The sequence below is a fragment of the Haliotis rufescens genome, unplaced genomic scaffold, assembly GCF_023055435.1.
Source record: "Haliotis rufescens isolate VD_foot unplaced genomic scaffold, xgHalRufe1.0.p SCAF_11, whole genome shotgun sequence".
In the NCBI taxonomy this organism is placed as follows: Eukaryota; Metazoa; Mollusca; class Gastropoda; order Lepetellida; family Haliotidae; genus Haliotis; species Haliotis rufescens.
This window is the reverse complement of record NW_025963791.1, coordinates 2,933,099-2,951,640: the sequence shown is the minus strand read 5'-3', so window position 1 is coordinate 2,951,640 and position 18,542 is coordinate 2,933,099. Positions and strand designations below refer to the sequence as shown.

The 18,542-nt window shown below is 41.9% G+C and overlaps 1 protein-coding gene across 2 annotated transcripts in view; it reads right to left on the bottom strand.

The window, feature by feature from the left end:
* LOC124144543 (long-chain-fatty-acid--CoA ligase 1-like) overlaps positions 1-18,542 on the bottom strand; it is a 52,753-nt gene that overhangs the window by 18,282 nt on the left and 15,929 nt on the right. For both annotated transcript variants that reach the window (XM_046513995.2, XM_046513994.2), the window contains 11 exons: positions 18,369-18,468; positions 17,658-17,830; positions 17,280-17,312; positions 16,842-16,893; positions 15,760-15,833; positions 9,524-9,736; positions 9,133-9,215; positions 7,910-8,060; positions 7,053-7,125; positions 6,021-6,109; positions 4,142-4,258 (listed from right to left, as the gene is read on the bottom strand). In XM_046513995.2, coding sequence (XP_046369951.1) covers positions 4,142-4,258; positions 6,021-6,109; positions 7,053-7,125; positions 7,910-8,060; positions 9,133-9,215; positions 9,524-9,736; positions 15,760-15,833; positions 16,842-16,893; positions 17,280-17,312; positions 17,658-17,830; positions 18,369-18,468 — 1,158 coding nt within the window. The remainder of the gene's footprint in view (positions 1-4,141; positions 4,259-6,020; positions 6,110-7,052; positions 7,126-7,909; positions 8,061-9,132; positions 9,216-9,523; positions 9,737-15,759; positions 15,834-16,841; positions 16,894-17,279; positions 17,313-17,657; positions 17,831-18,368; positions 18,469-18,542) is intronic.

Genomic DNA, 18,542 nt, shown 5'->3' with positions numbered 1-18,542 from the left:
GCAACTAAACATGAGGTGAGGTGAGGTGAGGTGAGGTGAGGTGAGGTGAGGTGAGGTGAAATGTGGTTTTACGTCTGGTTCAAGATTATTTCACTTATAAAGTGACGTGCATGTACGTCTGTGTGGCCTATTGTATGAGTCGGGACTTTTATAGCGCCAGACAGGGTAACAACAAGTACCATTTCTTAAAGTCTTTTGGTAAGGGCCGACCAGGGGAGGGAACCACAGACCTGGGCATATGCTCAACCCACGACACCACGGAGGCCTCACCTCAATCTTAAGTATAAGGCTTGTTACAATTCTTGTTACTAATCGCCCCCTCACCCACCCACCCACCCACCCACCCCCACACACAAAGTTAGGCTGAGTTTTAGGCTGAGTGAGTGAAAGCTTTCAACACACCTGTGATTGATGTCATGAGCATCGCAATCTCATTAAAATCAGATCTTAGTTCTCGCTATCGCTAAACAAAGATCTGAGGACATCCCATTACGGGTCACGTCAGACCGACCTTGCGCGAACTTTGACCGACCAATAGATTGACCAATCAGAAGGGAGCTTTCTCGTGCTTTACAGCACCAATTTCAAATTGGCGACTACGCTTCGAAACATATTTTGACAAATTCTCTGTTACAATTTTGAAACCTAAACAAAAGAACATTCTTGAATGGCTAATAGATGATCTAGATCGTATGGATTCAGTCGTTAAACCCGTAACTATCGTTCAGAATACCCCATGTTATGCATTTCGAGGTAGAAATCACATTCCGACTGTCATTTTCATAATCTGGTAAGCGACGCTCTGATTAGTAGGATGAAAGGTCGTTCTGACGCGACCCCTTATGGGATGACTTCAGATCTTTGTTCAGCGGTAGCGAGAACTAAGGTCTGATTTTAATGAGAAATTAAGCATCGATCCACACAGTTGGGATCGATGACCAGCATGAATTAAGTCAGCGAGCCTGACCACCCGATCCCGTTAGTCGCCTTTAACGACAAGCATAGTCGCCTTTTACGGCAAGTATGGGTTGTTGAAGACTTATTCTAACCCGGATCTTCACGGGTCGATGGAAGGTAGTAGTTAACATTACAGGACTAAATAATCTCTGTCAAAAGTATTTATAATAAATATTGAAAAAAATGGGGATTTTGTTCAGGCGACTAATGGGATCCGGTGGTCAGGCTAGCTGACTTGGTTGATGCATGTCATCGTATCCCAATTGCGTGGATCGATACTGATGATGTCAATCACTGGATTGTCTGGTTATCTGATTATTTACAGACCGCCGTCATATAGCTGGAATATTGCTGAGTGCGGCGATAAACAACAAACAAATCAAGCCATCAACCACTGGTTTGCCTGGAGCAGATTCCATTATTCACAAGCCGTCGTAATACTACTGGAATGAAGCCGACAGCAGTGAAATACAACTTTCACTCACTCCTACTTAAAATGATCGATCACAAAATTCCCAAACGCATCTTTTACAAAAAGCCAACGGCACGCTGCCTGAACTGTTCACAAGGAACGACTCGTAGGTTGTTACAAAAACAGTGTTGTAACCCCTGTCCTAGATTCCGACTGACAGCAAGCCCAACTTCATTACATCGCAACAGAAATAAATTCTTAATGGCCCTTGGGGGGCGTTTCTGTGTGAACTAATTACTTCCTCAATAACAGCCCCACTGCATCCTTATCGGAATCACATTGTCGGAGTAGCCGCGTCTGTACATAGGCATGTCAATCAAACGCCCTATAGAATTTTTAACTTTTGATAAACATTAAACACTAAATTTTTTATTGATGTTAATGGTACTACATGTTTTAAATGCGTTTTTCTTTGCGATGTGATCGTGTTTTCTTTGCAAAATAGCTGGTACTACTACATCCGCATCACGATTCCTCACAGATTCAAAATTCGCCCCACGTGCCCCATGCCAGCAGCAAACGCTCGGTTACATGGGGACTGGGTGGTTATAGTGTCTGGTCTTGCTGAATGTGTTTGTTTACTGCTTAACGCCACATTCAGATATATGACGGCGGTCTGTAAAAACTGGAGTCCGGACCAGACAATCCAGTGATTCACATCGTGAGCATCGATCTATGCATTTGGTATACGGTTACATGCATCAACCAAGTCAGCGAGCCCGTTAGTCGCATCTTACGACAAACAAAAGTTGCTGAAGACCTTTTCAAACCCGTATGTTTTTCGGGTTTGCTGAACTTGGATGTGCGTGATAGCTCACCGACGCTGTGGATTGTTCGCCATGCCATAAAGCGTGCCCAAGGGACGCAACTCTGCACAGCGAATAGCGGCGCCTTAGACGTTCCTGTTCGGTCGCCTCTTACGACAAGCATGGGGTATGTATTGGGGACCTTAAGTGATTTAGAATCTCAACAGTGCATATCCTAACACACGATCTTTGGACATGGTATGTCAAAGCGCGTTTGGTTATACCACATCTTCCCGAGGCAAGGGAGTTAGCTGACTGTAAAAGTCCAGCTTCCACTCTTGCCGAACTAGGTTGGAATTTCGTGGCGACACCAGCGGCTTTTACAAGTTATGTCCGTCCTAACTGACCAATCAGGTTCCATCTCTCATATCACTTGCATTTATTAAAAAATATGGCGACGCTCAGTCACGATCGATAATCAAGATCTTTGTCATAATAAAATGTGTCTCTTCTCGCGAAGAAATCACTTGAGCACCTTGATTAAAAGCAAATCTGTCGACCCCCAGTTGACGGCACACATACTCTGCAAAATCCTGCAGTCGACCGAAATCTGCAGTCGCTGTGGTGGACCGGATGTTGATTTCGTTACGCGGTTTTGATTGGACGATGCAAAAACTCGTTCGTCCAGTCAAAATGTATAGAGGATATTCATGTGTGGAGCGAAAATATCGAGATGTAACGAGATGAGAGAAACATGATATTTCACGACACACATGGAATATTCTATTTATATTATATACGTTCTGTGTAGTTGACTACCGGAAAAATAAATGATTTCATTACAATGTAACGTAAATTCTCCCTACCCCAACAAACAGGGACGGTTCACCACCCCATGTATTCGCGACAAAAATGTAGTTTCGTTTTTGCAAAGTCTTAAAACTATGAACAAAAGCAAAAAATATATTTAGGGTCGCGAAAATTCTATATCATACATATAGATATGATTAAATACAAAATCAACTTTAACTAAAAGTAGTCTTGAAAATAACAAGACCGCTGTTGGAAGCGAAAGAATACACGTCGGTCAAGTAACAAATATGGCATTTTGAGAAAAGATTGACAAGTTAAATGAGAAATTTACAGTTTATAACGAAACATTTTCCATAAAATAATCTGGCATTATTTTGCCTTGTCAATGTGGAACTAACGTTAAAAGGAAGTCAACAGTTGGTGTACCGGCGAGACACAACCATAAAGGGATCCAATTTGAGGGGAGGTCACTCTTGTATGACAATAGTTCCGTCAAAGTGTTATGTTCACAGCAGTGAAATATCAAGTGTTATGTTCACTGCAATAAAAATATCACTTTTCTCAACTTTGGAAAACTCAGTCTTTCACGCTGAAGTATATAATAACACTCCACAACTCCTGCCTCGTTCAGCATGGTTGGAAACTGGACTTTTATAGTCAGTTAACTCTCTTGCCTCTGGCAGATGGTTGTACCACGTCTTCATGTGAAAGGAAAGCCTGAAAAGATGCATGTCTTATCCATGGCCACTTTGATAACACCAAGGAGCAGTTGTGGTGCTCACAAACCTTGAAACAATCAAGGCGAATGTGGAATTCGCTCCCACGCTCATGGGTTCATAGCATGCCTTTGGGACGCATTTATGCACAGCTAATTCCCGTGCCTTGGACGACTGGCCCACCCATGTTCCCTTTAATGATAATAGCTTAATCATGGATCTGTATCCTATGTTCTTGTAAATATTGTTTTTATCTCTGTTACCTGCTTTCCTCTGCGACTATGAACTCCATGATTACGTATTGATAAATGTTACCGAGTCTGCCGGAGCTCTCGTTTTTACGTAACGCGTAGCCTACTTACTAATAGCCTTGCAGACATTAACTATGCAGCAGACAGGTACATCTTGATTGATGTCACAACAGATAACAGTCTCACCGGCAGCCACTCGCCAATATCGCCCGTATGTAGCCATCCGTCCTTGTCGATCACCTCCGCTGTTTTCTCCGGATTCTTGTAATACCCTGGCGACACATTTGGACCGTATACACAAACCTGCAAAAAATAGTGACTACATTCAAAACAAACTCACACCAAACAATGGAATTGAAACATGGATGAGATTACAGTTACGTCATTGGCGATCCATCAGCTATAATGCTTTCATAGTCACTGAGGAGGAAATACAGTGAGGGGGGTCGGACATTAGTTCCTGGTATACGTGACAAGGACATGTTGTATAGCCATGCAATCAAGTGTTCAGCTCTGCAACCAAGACACTGCATAGCTATGCAACCCAGACATTGTATAGCTCTCCAACCATGACACTACATAGCTATGCAACCCAGACACTGTATAGCTATGCAACCGAGACACTACATAGCTATGCAACCAAGAAACTGCATAGCTCTCCAACCATGACACTACATAGCTATGCAACCAAGACATTGTATAGCTCTCCAACCATGACACTACATAGCTATGCAACCAAGACATTGTATAGCTCTCCAACCATGACACTACATAGCTATGCAACCAAGACATTGTATAGCTCTCCAACCATGACACTACATAGCTATGCAACCAAGACATTGTATAGCTCTACAACCACGACACTGCATAGCTATGCAACCCAGACACTGCATAGCTATGCAACCAAGACACTGCAGAGCTATGAAACCCAGACACTGCATAGCTCTGCAACCAAGACATTGCATAGCTCTGCAACCAAGACATTGTATAGCTATGCAACCGAGACACTGCAAAGCTATGCAACCGAGACACTGTATAGCTCTCCAACCAAGACATTGTATACCTCTGCAACCAAGACATTGTGTAGCTGTGTAACTACATGGGCAATAGTTGAAAATGCAAAATAATCCTCCCCATCATTATGATATATCTACATCTGTTTACTATATCATTTTAAAGGCCCACTACCCAGTGGTGCTTGTTGCATAAAATCAATCACGCCCTTTGTTTAATGAGACAAGAGAAACAAAATATGAGTTAAAAGGAATAGTTTGAAGGACAAAAACGAATTGTATTGTGCCATACTCTAAAACACACCAGCAATCAATATTCGCAACGAAACGCCTGTGCAAAAATACAAAGATGGTATGCAGTTTTTTCTATGCAATGACTGGATGTATTCAAAACCATAACTCTTTCTACCAGAGCAAATCCATAAACTCTGGTTATTTGACACGGACAAATATACACATTTGTAAATAACCAGCCTCTGTTATTAATTCTATGCCTCTGTCAATCCACTTTACCTGAAAAGTGATTTTGCCCTTGGTATTGTGACCTTAAGGAAACTATACAAATACATCTTTGATTTTTTTAACAATTGTAAATTGTGTTGTTAGTTAAAAATAGATTGATCTTTGATATAGTTTACATATGTGAACGTTTGCGAGCGAGTGAGTGAGTTGGGTTTAACGCCGTTTTTAACAATATTCCAGTTATATCGCAGCGTGTCAGCTTAATGTGGGAGGAAAGCCAAAGTGATGAAGGTCTCAGACGTTTACCACTTCGGTGAAACGCACGAGCACGGGTATGGTGCTGACAAACCTAGAAACATAATAGGGGCGAACCGGGATTCGAACCCACAATCACAGGTTTGGGGTATGCCCAAGGGACGCAACTCTGCACAGCGAATCGCGGCGCCTCGGGAGACAGGGCCACCCGTGCTCCCTGAACGTATGTGAATAACCTTTTTCCTACAATCGACTATGCATAATACATCCCCGTATATGTTACATATCACACCGACTGTTCCACTGCCTCGACTGTAAGAAACTTGATGCCTTACCTCCCCTTTGTTGTCTGAGGCCAGATAATTCATGTCAGGGACATCAACCAATTTGACGAGGTTACACACGAACGGTGATCCCACGTGACCTGTTCACATTGAAATATTCGTTCTCACTCATTTGTTTGGAAAGAAATGAAATACATTCTAACACAGGTACACGAGAAGAGACATAAAATAAAGACTATACGACATTTAATGAATGTGTAATCAATTCGGATTTTTTAATAAATTAAATATTAAAAGGAAGAGTCAACGACAAAAGACTATCAAGTAGAAACCAGTAAAAGTTTAATTAGTTGGGGGAGTGAGTTGGGGGTGTCACATCGCCAATACCGGAAATAAACTATATATAAATAAAAATAAGTTTGTTTGTTTGTTGTTTAACGCCGCACTCAGCAATATTCCAGCTATGTGACGGCGGCCTGTAAATAATCGAGTCTGGGCCAGACAATCCAGTGATTGACATCATAGGTATCGATCCATGCAATTCGAATACGATGACATGCACCAACCAAGTCAGCGAGACCGACCACCCGATCCCTTTAGTCGCCTTTTACGACAAGCATAGTCGCCTTTTACGGCAAGCATGGGTTGCTGAAGATCTATTCTACCCCGGATTTTCACGGGTCCCAATATTAGTGAGTGAGCAAAGTTTAACCCCGCTTTGAACAGAATTTCAGTTGCATCACAGCGTGTCAGCTTGATGTGGAAGGAAAGCCCGAATTGATGCACGTTTACCACTTTGGTGAAACCCACCAGCACAGGTATGGTGATGACATACCCGAGAAACATGACCGGGGAGAACCGGCATTCGAACCAACGATCACAGGCTGCACCTTAGACAACTGGGCCACCCGTGCCCCTCAAAAGACTATCAGTTACTACGGTAAGTACATATGTAATTAAATGGTGTCAATAATATACTGCAGACATCGTATCCTCAGTTGCACTGTTAATCCTGTTACAGTTACAAATCGGTTATTTTCGGTGATTTAATATACCTGTCCCTCGTTATGTATTGTCACATACCTGTTGTCACATCTCCGGGATATTGCCCCGTGACCCCTGACACAGCCTCGGTTTGACCATACCCCTCGCCGACCTGATGGTAAAAACGGTACCTGTCATCCTTTCATTCAGCTGTTCGTCATATGTTGCATAATACGACTTTCATGAGTGTTGCCGGTAATAAGAGTGGCCCAAACCGGTGATTGACAATACCATGACCTTTTCATACAGTGTTTTCTTTGTTTGACAATCTAGTGCTTGATATCATGAGCATCTATTCACGATGACGAGCATCAACCAAGTCAGCGAACCTGACCACCCGATCCCATTAGCCGCCTCTAACGTGAGTGAGGAAGTTGGGTTTAACGCTGCTTTTAACAGTATTCCAGTTATATCGCGGCGTGCCAGCTTAATGTGGGAGGAAAGCACAGTGATGCAGGTCTCAGGCGTTTACCGCTTCGGTGAAACCCACGAGCAAAGGCATGGGGCTGACAAACCTAGAAATATAATAGGGGCGACCGGGATTCGAACCCACAATCATAAGCGTGCCCAAGGGACGCAACTCTGCACAGCGAATCGCGACGCCTCAAACGACTGGGCAACCCGTGGTCCCCGCCTCTTACGCCAATAGTCGCCTCTCACAATCATAGGTTGCTGGAGACCTATTCTAACCCCGATGTTAACGGGCCTAACACAGTGAGAGCAAATCTGTTACACCGTTTTGCCAAATTTAACACAATAATCTTTGATATTTTTAAAATAAAATGGTTTAGTGGTCGACCTTTTCATTTCATCCACATCCTAAATTTTCAAAACATCCAGCATGTCCACCGTGCGATGTTATTTCTTTTGGAAAAAGCTGAAGAGAAGCTATTTACCATGCAGCCAAGAGCACACTTGAAGAAGTCGAGAGTTTCTGTGGGTATGGGCGCCGACCCTGTGATGAGGAACTCCACCCGCCCTCCAAGCATTGCCTGGATCTTGCCGAACACCAACTTGTCCCATATACTGTCGCGCCGAACTATTCCCCTGAACAGACATAAATCTGGCGTTAACAGCATCGTGATGGAACACATCGTGATTGATCGATTGATTGATTGATTGAAATGTGTATTTATCATCGCGTCCCATCCAAGAATGGGGTAGGTAAGTCTGTTTTAAAATATATATAAAATAATGTACTTTTTGTTCTTTGAGAAACTGTAAGTAGAGGGGAATGTCCGAAAAAATAATGGAGCAGAGGCCCCTACTTCTACACTTTGACAAAATATTCGTTTGTTGAAAATATTTGAAAATAAACCAGAACTCTTTGTTGTCTGTATTTATACTGTGTGAGTCGCCCTTGCGTGATGCACGGGAAATGCATTCTCTGCCGCAGTTGCACGTGCGCCAAGCTCCGTCGCGAGCTGACATTTACAATGCATGGTACCCGGCTCGTCTTAATTTCGTTGGATCCTAAACTAGTATTTATCAATCGCTTGCACATTGATACTACATGCTGACGGGAATAATAGGAAATATAGACCCCCGAACAAGGGATATTTATATTACCTTATTTGTTTTTTCTCGCCAAAGATTTATCTAATGCTATGAATACGAACATTGTTGTAGGTAACCTGCTCTAACACAAATATATACATATTATTTAGCTTTAAAGCATTATGCAAAATTACGAAAATATTTTATACAAAAATTTCCCAACACCCCTTCATGTGCCGCCGTATCTGAGGTTGACAATTACATGTTCTCAAATCAAACGATGCGGGTTCGAACCCCGCTGGCGACATATGTTTTCGGGGGAAAAAAAACGAAATTATTCACTTGTCAGTAAAAAATAGTTCCATCTATTCCAAGTGGAAATAAATTCAAATGTTGGTTCCAGATAGTATCCAGTTGACAAACAACGGAGCGTTCAAACAATAAAATGACGTCACAGGTGTGTTTTATATGCAATATTGGCGCAAGAATTTTACGCACGAGGTATGAAATACGGGCAATAACGTGATAAGGCATCTCGAGAAAAACAAGAAAAAATGTTTGAGGTCAGTCGGGAAACAAACCATAAGCTTTTACCAATATTCACGAATGCTAACGTACTTACCTTCTGACCTCGACCAGTTTACTGGACAGTGCCCAGTCCAGCAGGTAGGACTTGATGGCGCTACTCTTCACATTGGCGTACACCTGTACAATATGAAACAGTCCACTGGTCATTGTGAGATATACTACCACACATTCAGTAGATATATTACTGATCACGACTGAATCGTGACAAGCGTTTCCATGGAAACGAATTTGTTGTAATTCTTGAAAAGGGACTATGGTTCATGGGTTATCCAATTGAACATTGTAAAGATGTGGAATAAACTTCAATATTTCATGCTAAATTTCAGTAAACAACAGATTCTAAAATATAATATCGAAAGGGAAGTAACTGATTTGTCATTCAAAGAAAATGTTCAAAATATTTGAATAGCAGAATAATAACGAACCTTGTCTCTTATTCGGTTAAGGAGTCGGGGCACCGTAGGGAATATCGTAGGTCTTAGAGTCTGCACGTCGCTAATCAACAGTGTTATGTCCCCTGAGAAGAAGCCAATGTACCCGCCGCCATAAAACATGACCATTTGAATTGTCCTCTCGAACAGGTGCGCCAAGGGGAGGTAAGACAAGTGGCAGTCATCGGGCGAAAACTCGCGAATATTCTGCAAGAGAAGATTACACTCTGATGATGTTAGTTTACATTATTTTGAAAGTATCCTCCTTTAAGAGAGTGAGTGAGTGAGTTTGATTTTACGCCGCTTTTAGCAATATTCCAGCAATATCAAGGCGGGGGACACCAGAAATGGCCTTCACACATTGTACCCATGTCGGGAATGGAAACCGGGTCTTCGGCGTGACGAGCGAACGCTTTAACTACTAGGCTACTCGACCGTCCCTTTTAAGAGAACATGCATATAATTAAAATATGCAATGGAACCGTTATGGAGTAGCCCAGTTAAAGCGTTCGCTCATCACGCCGAAAACCAGAGTTGTTTTTTTCCAGTTTCCCCAAATAGGTACAAAGTGTGAAGCGGATTCTTGTTGGTATAGTATCCCGTAGTTTTATTGCTGTCGTGAAACATTCACATATCTACTGTTTTATTAGTTTTGTTTGTTGTTTAAATCCGCACTCAGAAATATTCAAGCTATATAACGGCGGTCTGTAAATAATCGAGTCTGGACCAGACAATCCAGTGATTGTTATCATGAACATCATGAACATCGATCACAGGCAATTGGGATGACAAAATGTTCTTTTAAAACAAATCAGGCTAATAGTTTTGAAATTTTTTTTATCTAGTTTTTTATCTGTAGCGGAAAAAATATTCAATTTCGAAACAAAATCCCAGGTCCGTCCGTCTTATTTCTCAATATAAAAATGTTGCATATTTGCACTGCTTTGACGCAACCAAGTCTTTTCTTTGAAATCAAAATGGCATCTTCCATTGTAGGGGTGACAGGTTATAGAAAGGGATATAATGTTGTCAATCTCTGGTTTTACCTACATATACTTGGAGATGACTTAAAATACTTCAATTTGACCTTTGTATTTTGGACCGTGCTCTTAAATTCAATCCATACTGCAATGAAAACGTCCCCGAAGAAGCCATGCCATGAAGCTGAAACGTCATTTTTGTTATCTATAAAACAACGCAAATTCATGGCCTATCATTACAAGAACCGACTACAGATTGACAACCGTATTACATGAAGCTTGATTAACAAATCGTCGGCATGACCAACTCGAGACAGACGTCATGTGACCAGCCATATGAATAATGACTCAATCTTTTCTTTACATCTCCAGACATATCCGCACGGTACAAGTCACCCCAAGTGTTTGTCACAATCCTCAGAGGGAATGTAGTCCGTCACAATGTTCCAATTTCATAATGACAACTCGGCTTCTCGGTAAGGCCATTCTCTTTTTATTTTCGGTTTTGTTTATTTCTTAAAACCGCTGTCGAAATCAAAATCAAAACAAATAAGAAATTTCAATTGTTTTGTCTTTTTGTAAAAGTGGAGAGTTGGTTGGGTGAGAAGTTGTTTTTATTCCAAGTTCTTAATTTTTCAATTTGGTTTTGGAGCAAAGCCAAACACTAACATTAACGGGTTATTGTTTGTTTGTTTGTTTGTTTGTTGTTTAACGCCGCACTCAGCAATATTCCAGCTGTATGACGGCGGTCTGCAAATTATCGAGTCTGGACCAGACAATACAGTGATTGACATCATGAGCATCGATCCGCGCAATTGGGATCGATGACATGCATCAACCAAGTCAGCGAGTCTGACCACACGATCCCGTTAGTCGCCTTTTACGACAAGCATAGTCGCCTTTTACGGCAAGCATGGGTTGCTGGAGACCTATTCTACCCCGGAATCTTCACGGGTCTAACGGGTAATTGGAAATGTACAACTTGACTATCTCGGCATTACTCATTTTGAACATAGCTGGATCCGTAAACCAAATATTTAAAATACCCCCCCCCCCCCCGATAACGGATCTAGCCTCGACCCGCAGGTGCATGCAAATAAAAAATGTATGAAGTCCCACGATAACGAGGTCCTTTCCTGACCAGGATTACAACGGTCATCGTGGTATGACCCTTGGTCACTCAACCCACATTTAAATTGATTGTGCGCTCAGTGTGACAGCAGAATCAATGTACACCGATGCCAAATTGACAATCACACCAGTCATATTCGACATATATCAATATTGAGAATGGTATCAGAAACGGGTTCCACAGAATATGGTGACCTGTCTGTAACAGACAGATAACATGACAGCTTCATCTTACAGCCGGATACAGCGGCATCTGTTAAAGTTGGTGTTAGCTGTATCAGCCTCGAAGCTTGTTATAGGAAGCAATTACGAGAACTGTCTTAAAATAGCACGTTGTTCAGAGGTGTATGCATGTAGGTGACGCTGTTCTAATGTTATAAAGTCTCGTTAGGCTTTGGCTTCGTATTGGTACTCGCAATTGGTAATTGTGTTAAGACTTAGCCCGTGGGGAAGGAACATTAGGTGTGGTGAAATGGGGTTCAAGATTATTGCGACGTGCATGCTAGAGTGCCTGATTGTACTAGTCCAGACTCCGATGTATAGTGCTAGCCCACTGAGATACCATGCCGACGTTTAACATGAATACCCCACTCAGACACAGTATACTGACTCCGGGCCGAGCAGTTTTTAGTTTGTTTAAGCCCCTTAATGCCAAACGCCAGGCAGGGTAACAACAAGTACCATCGTTTAATGTCTTTTGTTATGACGCGGCCGGGGATCGAACCCACGACCTTTCGCTCTCCGGACAGACGGTCTATACACTAGACCATGGAGGTGGTCTACAAGGAGCATTTCCCGTAACGTTGCGGTGAAGGTCAGACAGTGAGTCGCGGAGAGCTTAACTAGCTTGAGTGACTGAGTTTAGTTTATGGCCGCTTTGAACAGTGTTTCATTTATATCACGGCGTTCAGTTTAATGTGGGACGAAAATCCGAACTGAATCAGGTCTTAGACGTACAATCCTTTGATGCAACTCACGAGTGTCGTTCTGACAAACTTTAAACATAATCAGGGCGAATCTGGAATTCGAACCCACGATGATAGGATTCGGGTACGCAAAAGGGACGCAACTCTGAAAATCGTATCCCAGTGACTTAGTCAACCACGGTGTCCCGGACCTAGCTTGAGGACAAAAGATACGACAGAACCTATTTTGAACAATTAGTGACAATATGATGTTTTATGTCGCATTCAATCATGTTTCAGCTATATTACGATCGATTGTAAAATTAATAATTGACTGCCGAACGAGTCAGTCCAGTGGTTGATGGCATCAGAAACGTTTATGCCGCTAAATCCACAAAGTATCGTGTTATAGTGTAGCATTACCGACCTATGGTAGACCTATAAAGAAAACACGTGCACAAGCTTAAACCTGAACCTGAAAAAAACTGACTATACAAACGTTTGATGTTATAATACTTTTGTAAAACCTTATCTGTGTGAAACATTCCAAGGGCGTTGTGCAAACGCCCCGCCCAGAGTCTCATTTTAGTCGCAGTCCAGACGGATTACAAAACAACTAAAACAGAGTTTGCTGGGCTCCTGCAGTCGTGGTTGTGTGCCAACATGGGACATATTTCAAATGCGAACGACAGCGAGAAACTGTCATTTAATAAAAAGCAATGTATCGTGCCACTCACGTAGCGTTATGAGTGTGGGGGTTGGGGGTGGGGGTGGGGGTTGGGGGAACAGAATTAACATTTTCTCACATAAATGTTGTCTATGTCGTTGAATTAAGAGGCAGGTTTTGGTTGATATACACATCTGTACATCATGAATATCGTTTGTGCTTATAAATAAAATATGTCCGTATGTCTGTCTGGGTCGTTCAATCCCTATGATAGAACTTGCTGTCGAGGAGATGTTTGAGCTGAATACACATGACGTATTTTGAACAGTATATCACTGCGTTTTAGCTCTATGTGGGCTAAAGTGAGTGAGTGAGTTGGGTTTAAAGCCGCTCAAGTTGAACAGTATTTAATTACTATGCACGTGACAACTTGATATGGGAGCAGAGCCCGAAGTGATGCAGGTCTTAGACATTTACCTAGACTTTAAATTTAGTCCGAGAAATAAAGTAACCTTTTAAAAATAGAAATGGAGTCCAAAATGAATCCTTTATTTCAGGCCTAGACATGAAGCAATCTAGACTTGGCAAATACATCTAGACTTGAATTGGGCATTTTAAATGTATTCTTGAGGGTCTGGGAGACATACTTACGCTTACTAACCCTCAAGCTGACAGACCGATAAACAAAATCAGTTTGGGCAGGGGGGCGGTCGGGTAACCTAGTGGTTAAAGCATTCGATCGTCACGCCGAAGACCCGGGTTCGATTCCCGACATGGTTACAATGTGTGAAGCCGATTTCTGGTGTCCCCCCGCTGTGATATTGCTGGAATATTGCTAAAACGATGACATGCATCAACAAGTCAGCGAGCCTTACCACCCGATCCCGTTAGTCAACTCTTACGACAAGCACAGTCGCCTTTTACGGCAAGCATGGTTTGCTTTAGACCTATTCTACCCCGGATCGTCACGGGTGAATCGGAGACGTAGACAACTGGGCCACCTCACAGACAGTAGATGTTTATAACGCTGACGCACGGGTATGTTGCCGCCATACACTACCAATAACAAGGGGCCCCGGGCTAAACACTTTCAAATTAATAACCACAGGGAATCCTTACCACGAGATACAAGAAACGCGTACACATGAATTAGTTTTTTTCCCTCAATTTATCATCAATAAAATCAGTCACATCATTCGGTTCATCCAGCTATGCCCTTTTTAAAGTACTCAAACAGTTTAACGGTTTTCATCGCAAAGATTTCCCTCCAAGCAGTTCAGGGGGCTACGAGTATGTCAGCCGCGGCATTTGTCAAAAGGAACAAAATGTCATAAATCGTCATTCACCGACAAGGAAGTTCAGACACGCTGTATCTGGCTGAACGGATCTGAATTGCCCGTCTGAAAACAGTTCTCTACATGCTGTCAAAATTGCTTCAGAGCGGATAGGTAATCGATCACCAACTTCATCACACATCAAAACTAGCTTCATTATGGCAAACAGCTCAAAGTTGTATGCCTCGCTTTGATTGTAACGCATTCATCATGGTTCATTCTACACAAACATGTATTTTGAAAGACTCGGTTTTCTGCGGCTCGGAGTAAACTGAGAATTATTGCAGAATTGTACCATGGTCCTCTGTATTACCGGCTTTGATGTCCTAACGAGTAACTTAATTTCAGGGTCAACAATATTTCATCAATATCACGTTGTGTCAACTGACTGGGGGAGGAACATCCCAATACACCAGGTAGTAGACGTGTACCCCTTTTGCTGACACCCACGAGTACAGGTATAGCCTGACCAAGGATCATAATCGGTCCGAATCTAGGATCAGAGGATCCTGGCACGACTAAGGAAAGCAGCGCTACACAGAGAACTGCGGCGAACTCGACTGCTTGTAAACCGTATTCCCCCAATTCAATTCAGTGAAGATTTATTTTAATATTTTACTTGTTTTATTTGAAATAAGAGTATGGTTTCAAAAGCCCTTTCCAATCTTCCGACATGATTGTTCTTTTGTTTTTGTGGTTTAACGCCATGATTCCAGCACTTTCACGACGGGTTCATATAATTGAATATGGTCCAGAAGGGCCAGAAAAAAACCATGATTGATATGAGGGGTACGAGGACGCTCAACAAACAAGTTGATCACCAAATCCCTTTAGTCACTCTTTCGACAACTATAGCCATCCACCCAAGGTAGTTAACTGACTATAAAAGTCCAATTTACAGTTAACTCCCTTGTCTCGGGAAGATGACTTCAGCTTGACAACCCACGCGAGTGAACTTAGAGTGCAATTGCGCTGCAAAGTCATATGTATGAAAAAGACTTCATCGATGACAGAGTGTCGGTGTCAGTGCTGCAAATATATCGAATTTCCTCGTACAAGGGAGAGATTAATGTACATCTATGTACATCTAATTTGACCTCGGAGGTTTTCTTCAGAAAGAACGACCCATGTTATTTCTGGCAATTTAAAAAATATACCTCCTCATAACATATATGAACATGTTTTAAATGGATATACTACAGTATATGCTTACCGTAATTCCGTACATAAAGCCTGCCAACTCTGCAGCAAAGTTGCCGTGTGTCAACATCACTCCCTTAGGGTCTCCTGCAATGTACAAGTAAACACACATTGTTGACAGCTACGATAATATTTTAATGTGGGTTTTGTGTATATTTTATTGTTTTACACAGAAATTGTTTCCCCTGAAATGCCTCACTTATTAGTTGTGACAGATCATTCCCGCAGTCCCAGACGAATTCTGACATAGAATTATCAAAATTCTGCGTGACATTACAAAATTCTGCGGTAAAAACATAACCATTTCCAATTAAAAACAATTAATACAAAGTCATTTTTCGAAAACTCGAATCAAAATTCCATTAACTGTAATTATAAACAGTTGTCATTGGATAAGGCATAAAATTTTGCAAAGAAATATGCACAGTGTCACTGATATTTATTTATGGTTATATGTAAATATACATGTACATGTATTTTACGAAGTCATAACACTACAAACACGTTAAAAAGTGAGAATGGTCTATTTCAAATTTCAAATTCTATTTCAACTCTGCACGGCGAATCGCGGCGCCAAAGAAAATACGTGTGAATTAAACATGATTAGTAATGGTGGAGCGGTTTTCAGATGACTATACTTCTTCAAAGTCCTTGATATCAACCTGTTAATGTCGTAAATTGTATGGGCTAATACTCTGACCAAAAACAAGACGATGAATAACATTTTCGACATCGAAATGAAAATCATTTATCATATTACACGCAGAATATTCAGCAAACTCTTCAGTATTTACGGTCTGGTAAGACTAGGAAAGATGTGAAACAATTTTGATTGCATAACCATCTCATTTCGCGGCGAGTGTATGTTGTTTAACGCCGCATTCAGCAATATTCCAGCTATTTCATAGCGGCCTGTGAGTAAGCCGGGTCTTGACCAAACGTGAATGAAAGCATGAACCATCGGGTACGATGCAACACAGTCAAACAAGTCACCTACCCTGGCCAACCGATATCCTGGTCGGCTCTTACAAGAGGCATGGGATATTATGTCCCGGGGCATAATACACACGACTGTTTTGGCTGACATATATTTACCTGTTGTTCCACTGGTGAATGAAACTGTCGCCAGATCTGAGGGCTTGGGGGGCTGAAGGATAGACGTTAGATTGGTAAGATGCCTTTGAATACGTCCACGTAAACTGCTCCAATTAATGTACAACTCAGATGTTACTAGACGTACAATGTTGCTTGATATACCAGTTATTAATGCATTTTTCAGACATTTCAGTGTTTCATGTTGCCTTACAAAGCTGGAGGCGGACAGGAAGCCCAACTACAGGACCTTTATATTTCTTGTGAAGAATTTCGTACAATGAATATTATGATGAGGGCCGAGGGACGCAACACATTTTTTTCTGCGTCTCTTCTCTACATTTGTGAGAACTGGACGCCCGTTTCTGCGTCTTGTAAAACTCTCCTAGTGACTGAGGTTAACGATATGATGATTGTACGAGCGCTTCTAACAATACTTACCACAGGAATCTCGAGTTTCGCTTTGCCGCGTGCCTGGAATTTTTTTTTAAAAAAAATGGATATTATTTCTCGTTATTACCCCTGACTAAATACAGCCTGATGAACGGATATGTGTTGTGTCAATATGAAAAGAAAATACCCGACTTTTTACAGATTCGTAAGTCTAAACGTAGGTGTATCTCCGAAATAACTCGTATAAATTTGAAATTCAATACGTTTTTGAAACACAAAACATTGTTGGTGTTTCTCTCATGCATACCGGATATTCTATTCCAATTTCAATCGATTCATTATTCGACTTGTTTGATTGTATACGCTTCATTTTAAATCACATAATAATTATACACATTATCGTTCTCCATAAACCCCTAGAATCACCTCGACTTCGGCGAATGTGAGAATCTGTATCCCATGAGCCTCTGCTTGCTTGATGACGTCACTGCCTGGGTCATCCATGACGATGATGGTCTTCAGGGAAGGTGTCGTCTCGGCGCTGTCGAGGAGCTTCTCAACCCGCGTTGCCGTGTCACACACCACCGTCGTCAACTCCACTGTAAGGAGTTAGTGAGTAGTATTTTCACACCGCACCAACATCTTTGCACCAACAATAGTGAGTGACTGAGTATAGTTTCATGCCGCTTTTCGCAATATTCCGGCCATATGACGTCGGTGGAAAACAGAAATAGGTTTTAATTTTTTGGGGGATATGTGGTGTGGCGAGCTAACGCTGGCCACAGCTAAGTTCACACTAAATTGTTGTTGAGGCTACCATTGTCTAGAATATTACACTCATTCTAATAAAATGCCATGCGTTTAACAACGTCTTCAAACCAACAAGAGTAAGGTACTTATTACAAATCATTACTCATTGAAATTAAAACCTCCGCGAAAGAGCTGACAGACTGCAATGCTAGGGAATGCCAGTATTTATCAATTTTTGATACTATGGCGCTGGTCTGGTGCTGACAAACCATGGATGATAATTAGGGCGAAACTGGAATCCGAACCCACAATCTGCGGATCCCGGTGTGTTTATGGGACGCAACTCTGCACAATGAAGGCGTTTCAGGCGACAAGCTGTTAACTTACTGTGGTTAACGATGTACTGGCAGGCCTTTGGTCCCAGTGTGTCGTACAGGGCAACTGTTACCATGGAGTAGGCATTGCATGCCTGTTCCGTCACCACCCACTGTCAACAGAACACACGTATGTGAATAACTTGAGTGAGTTACAATTTTACATCGCATCGGCAATATTGCAGCC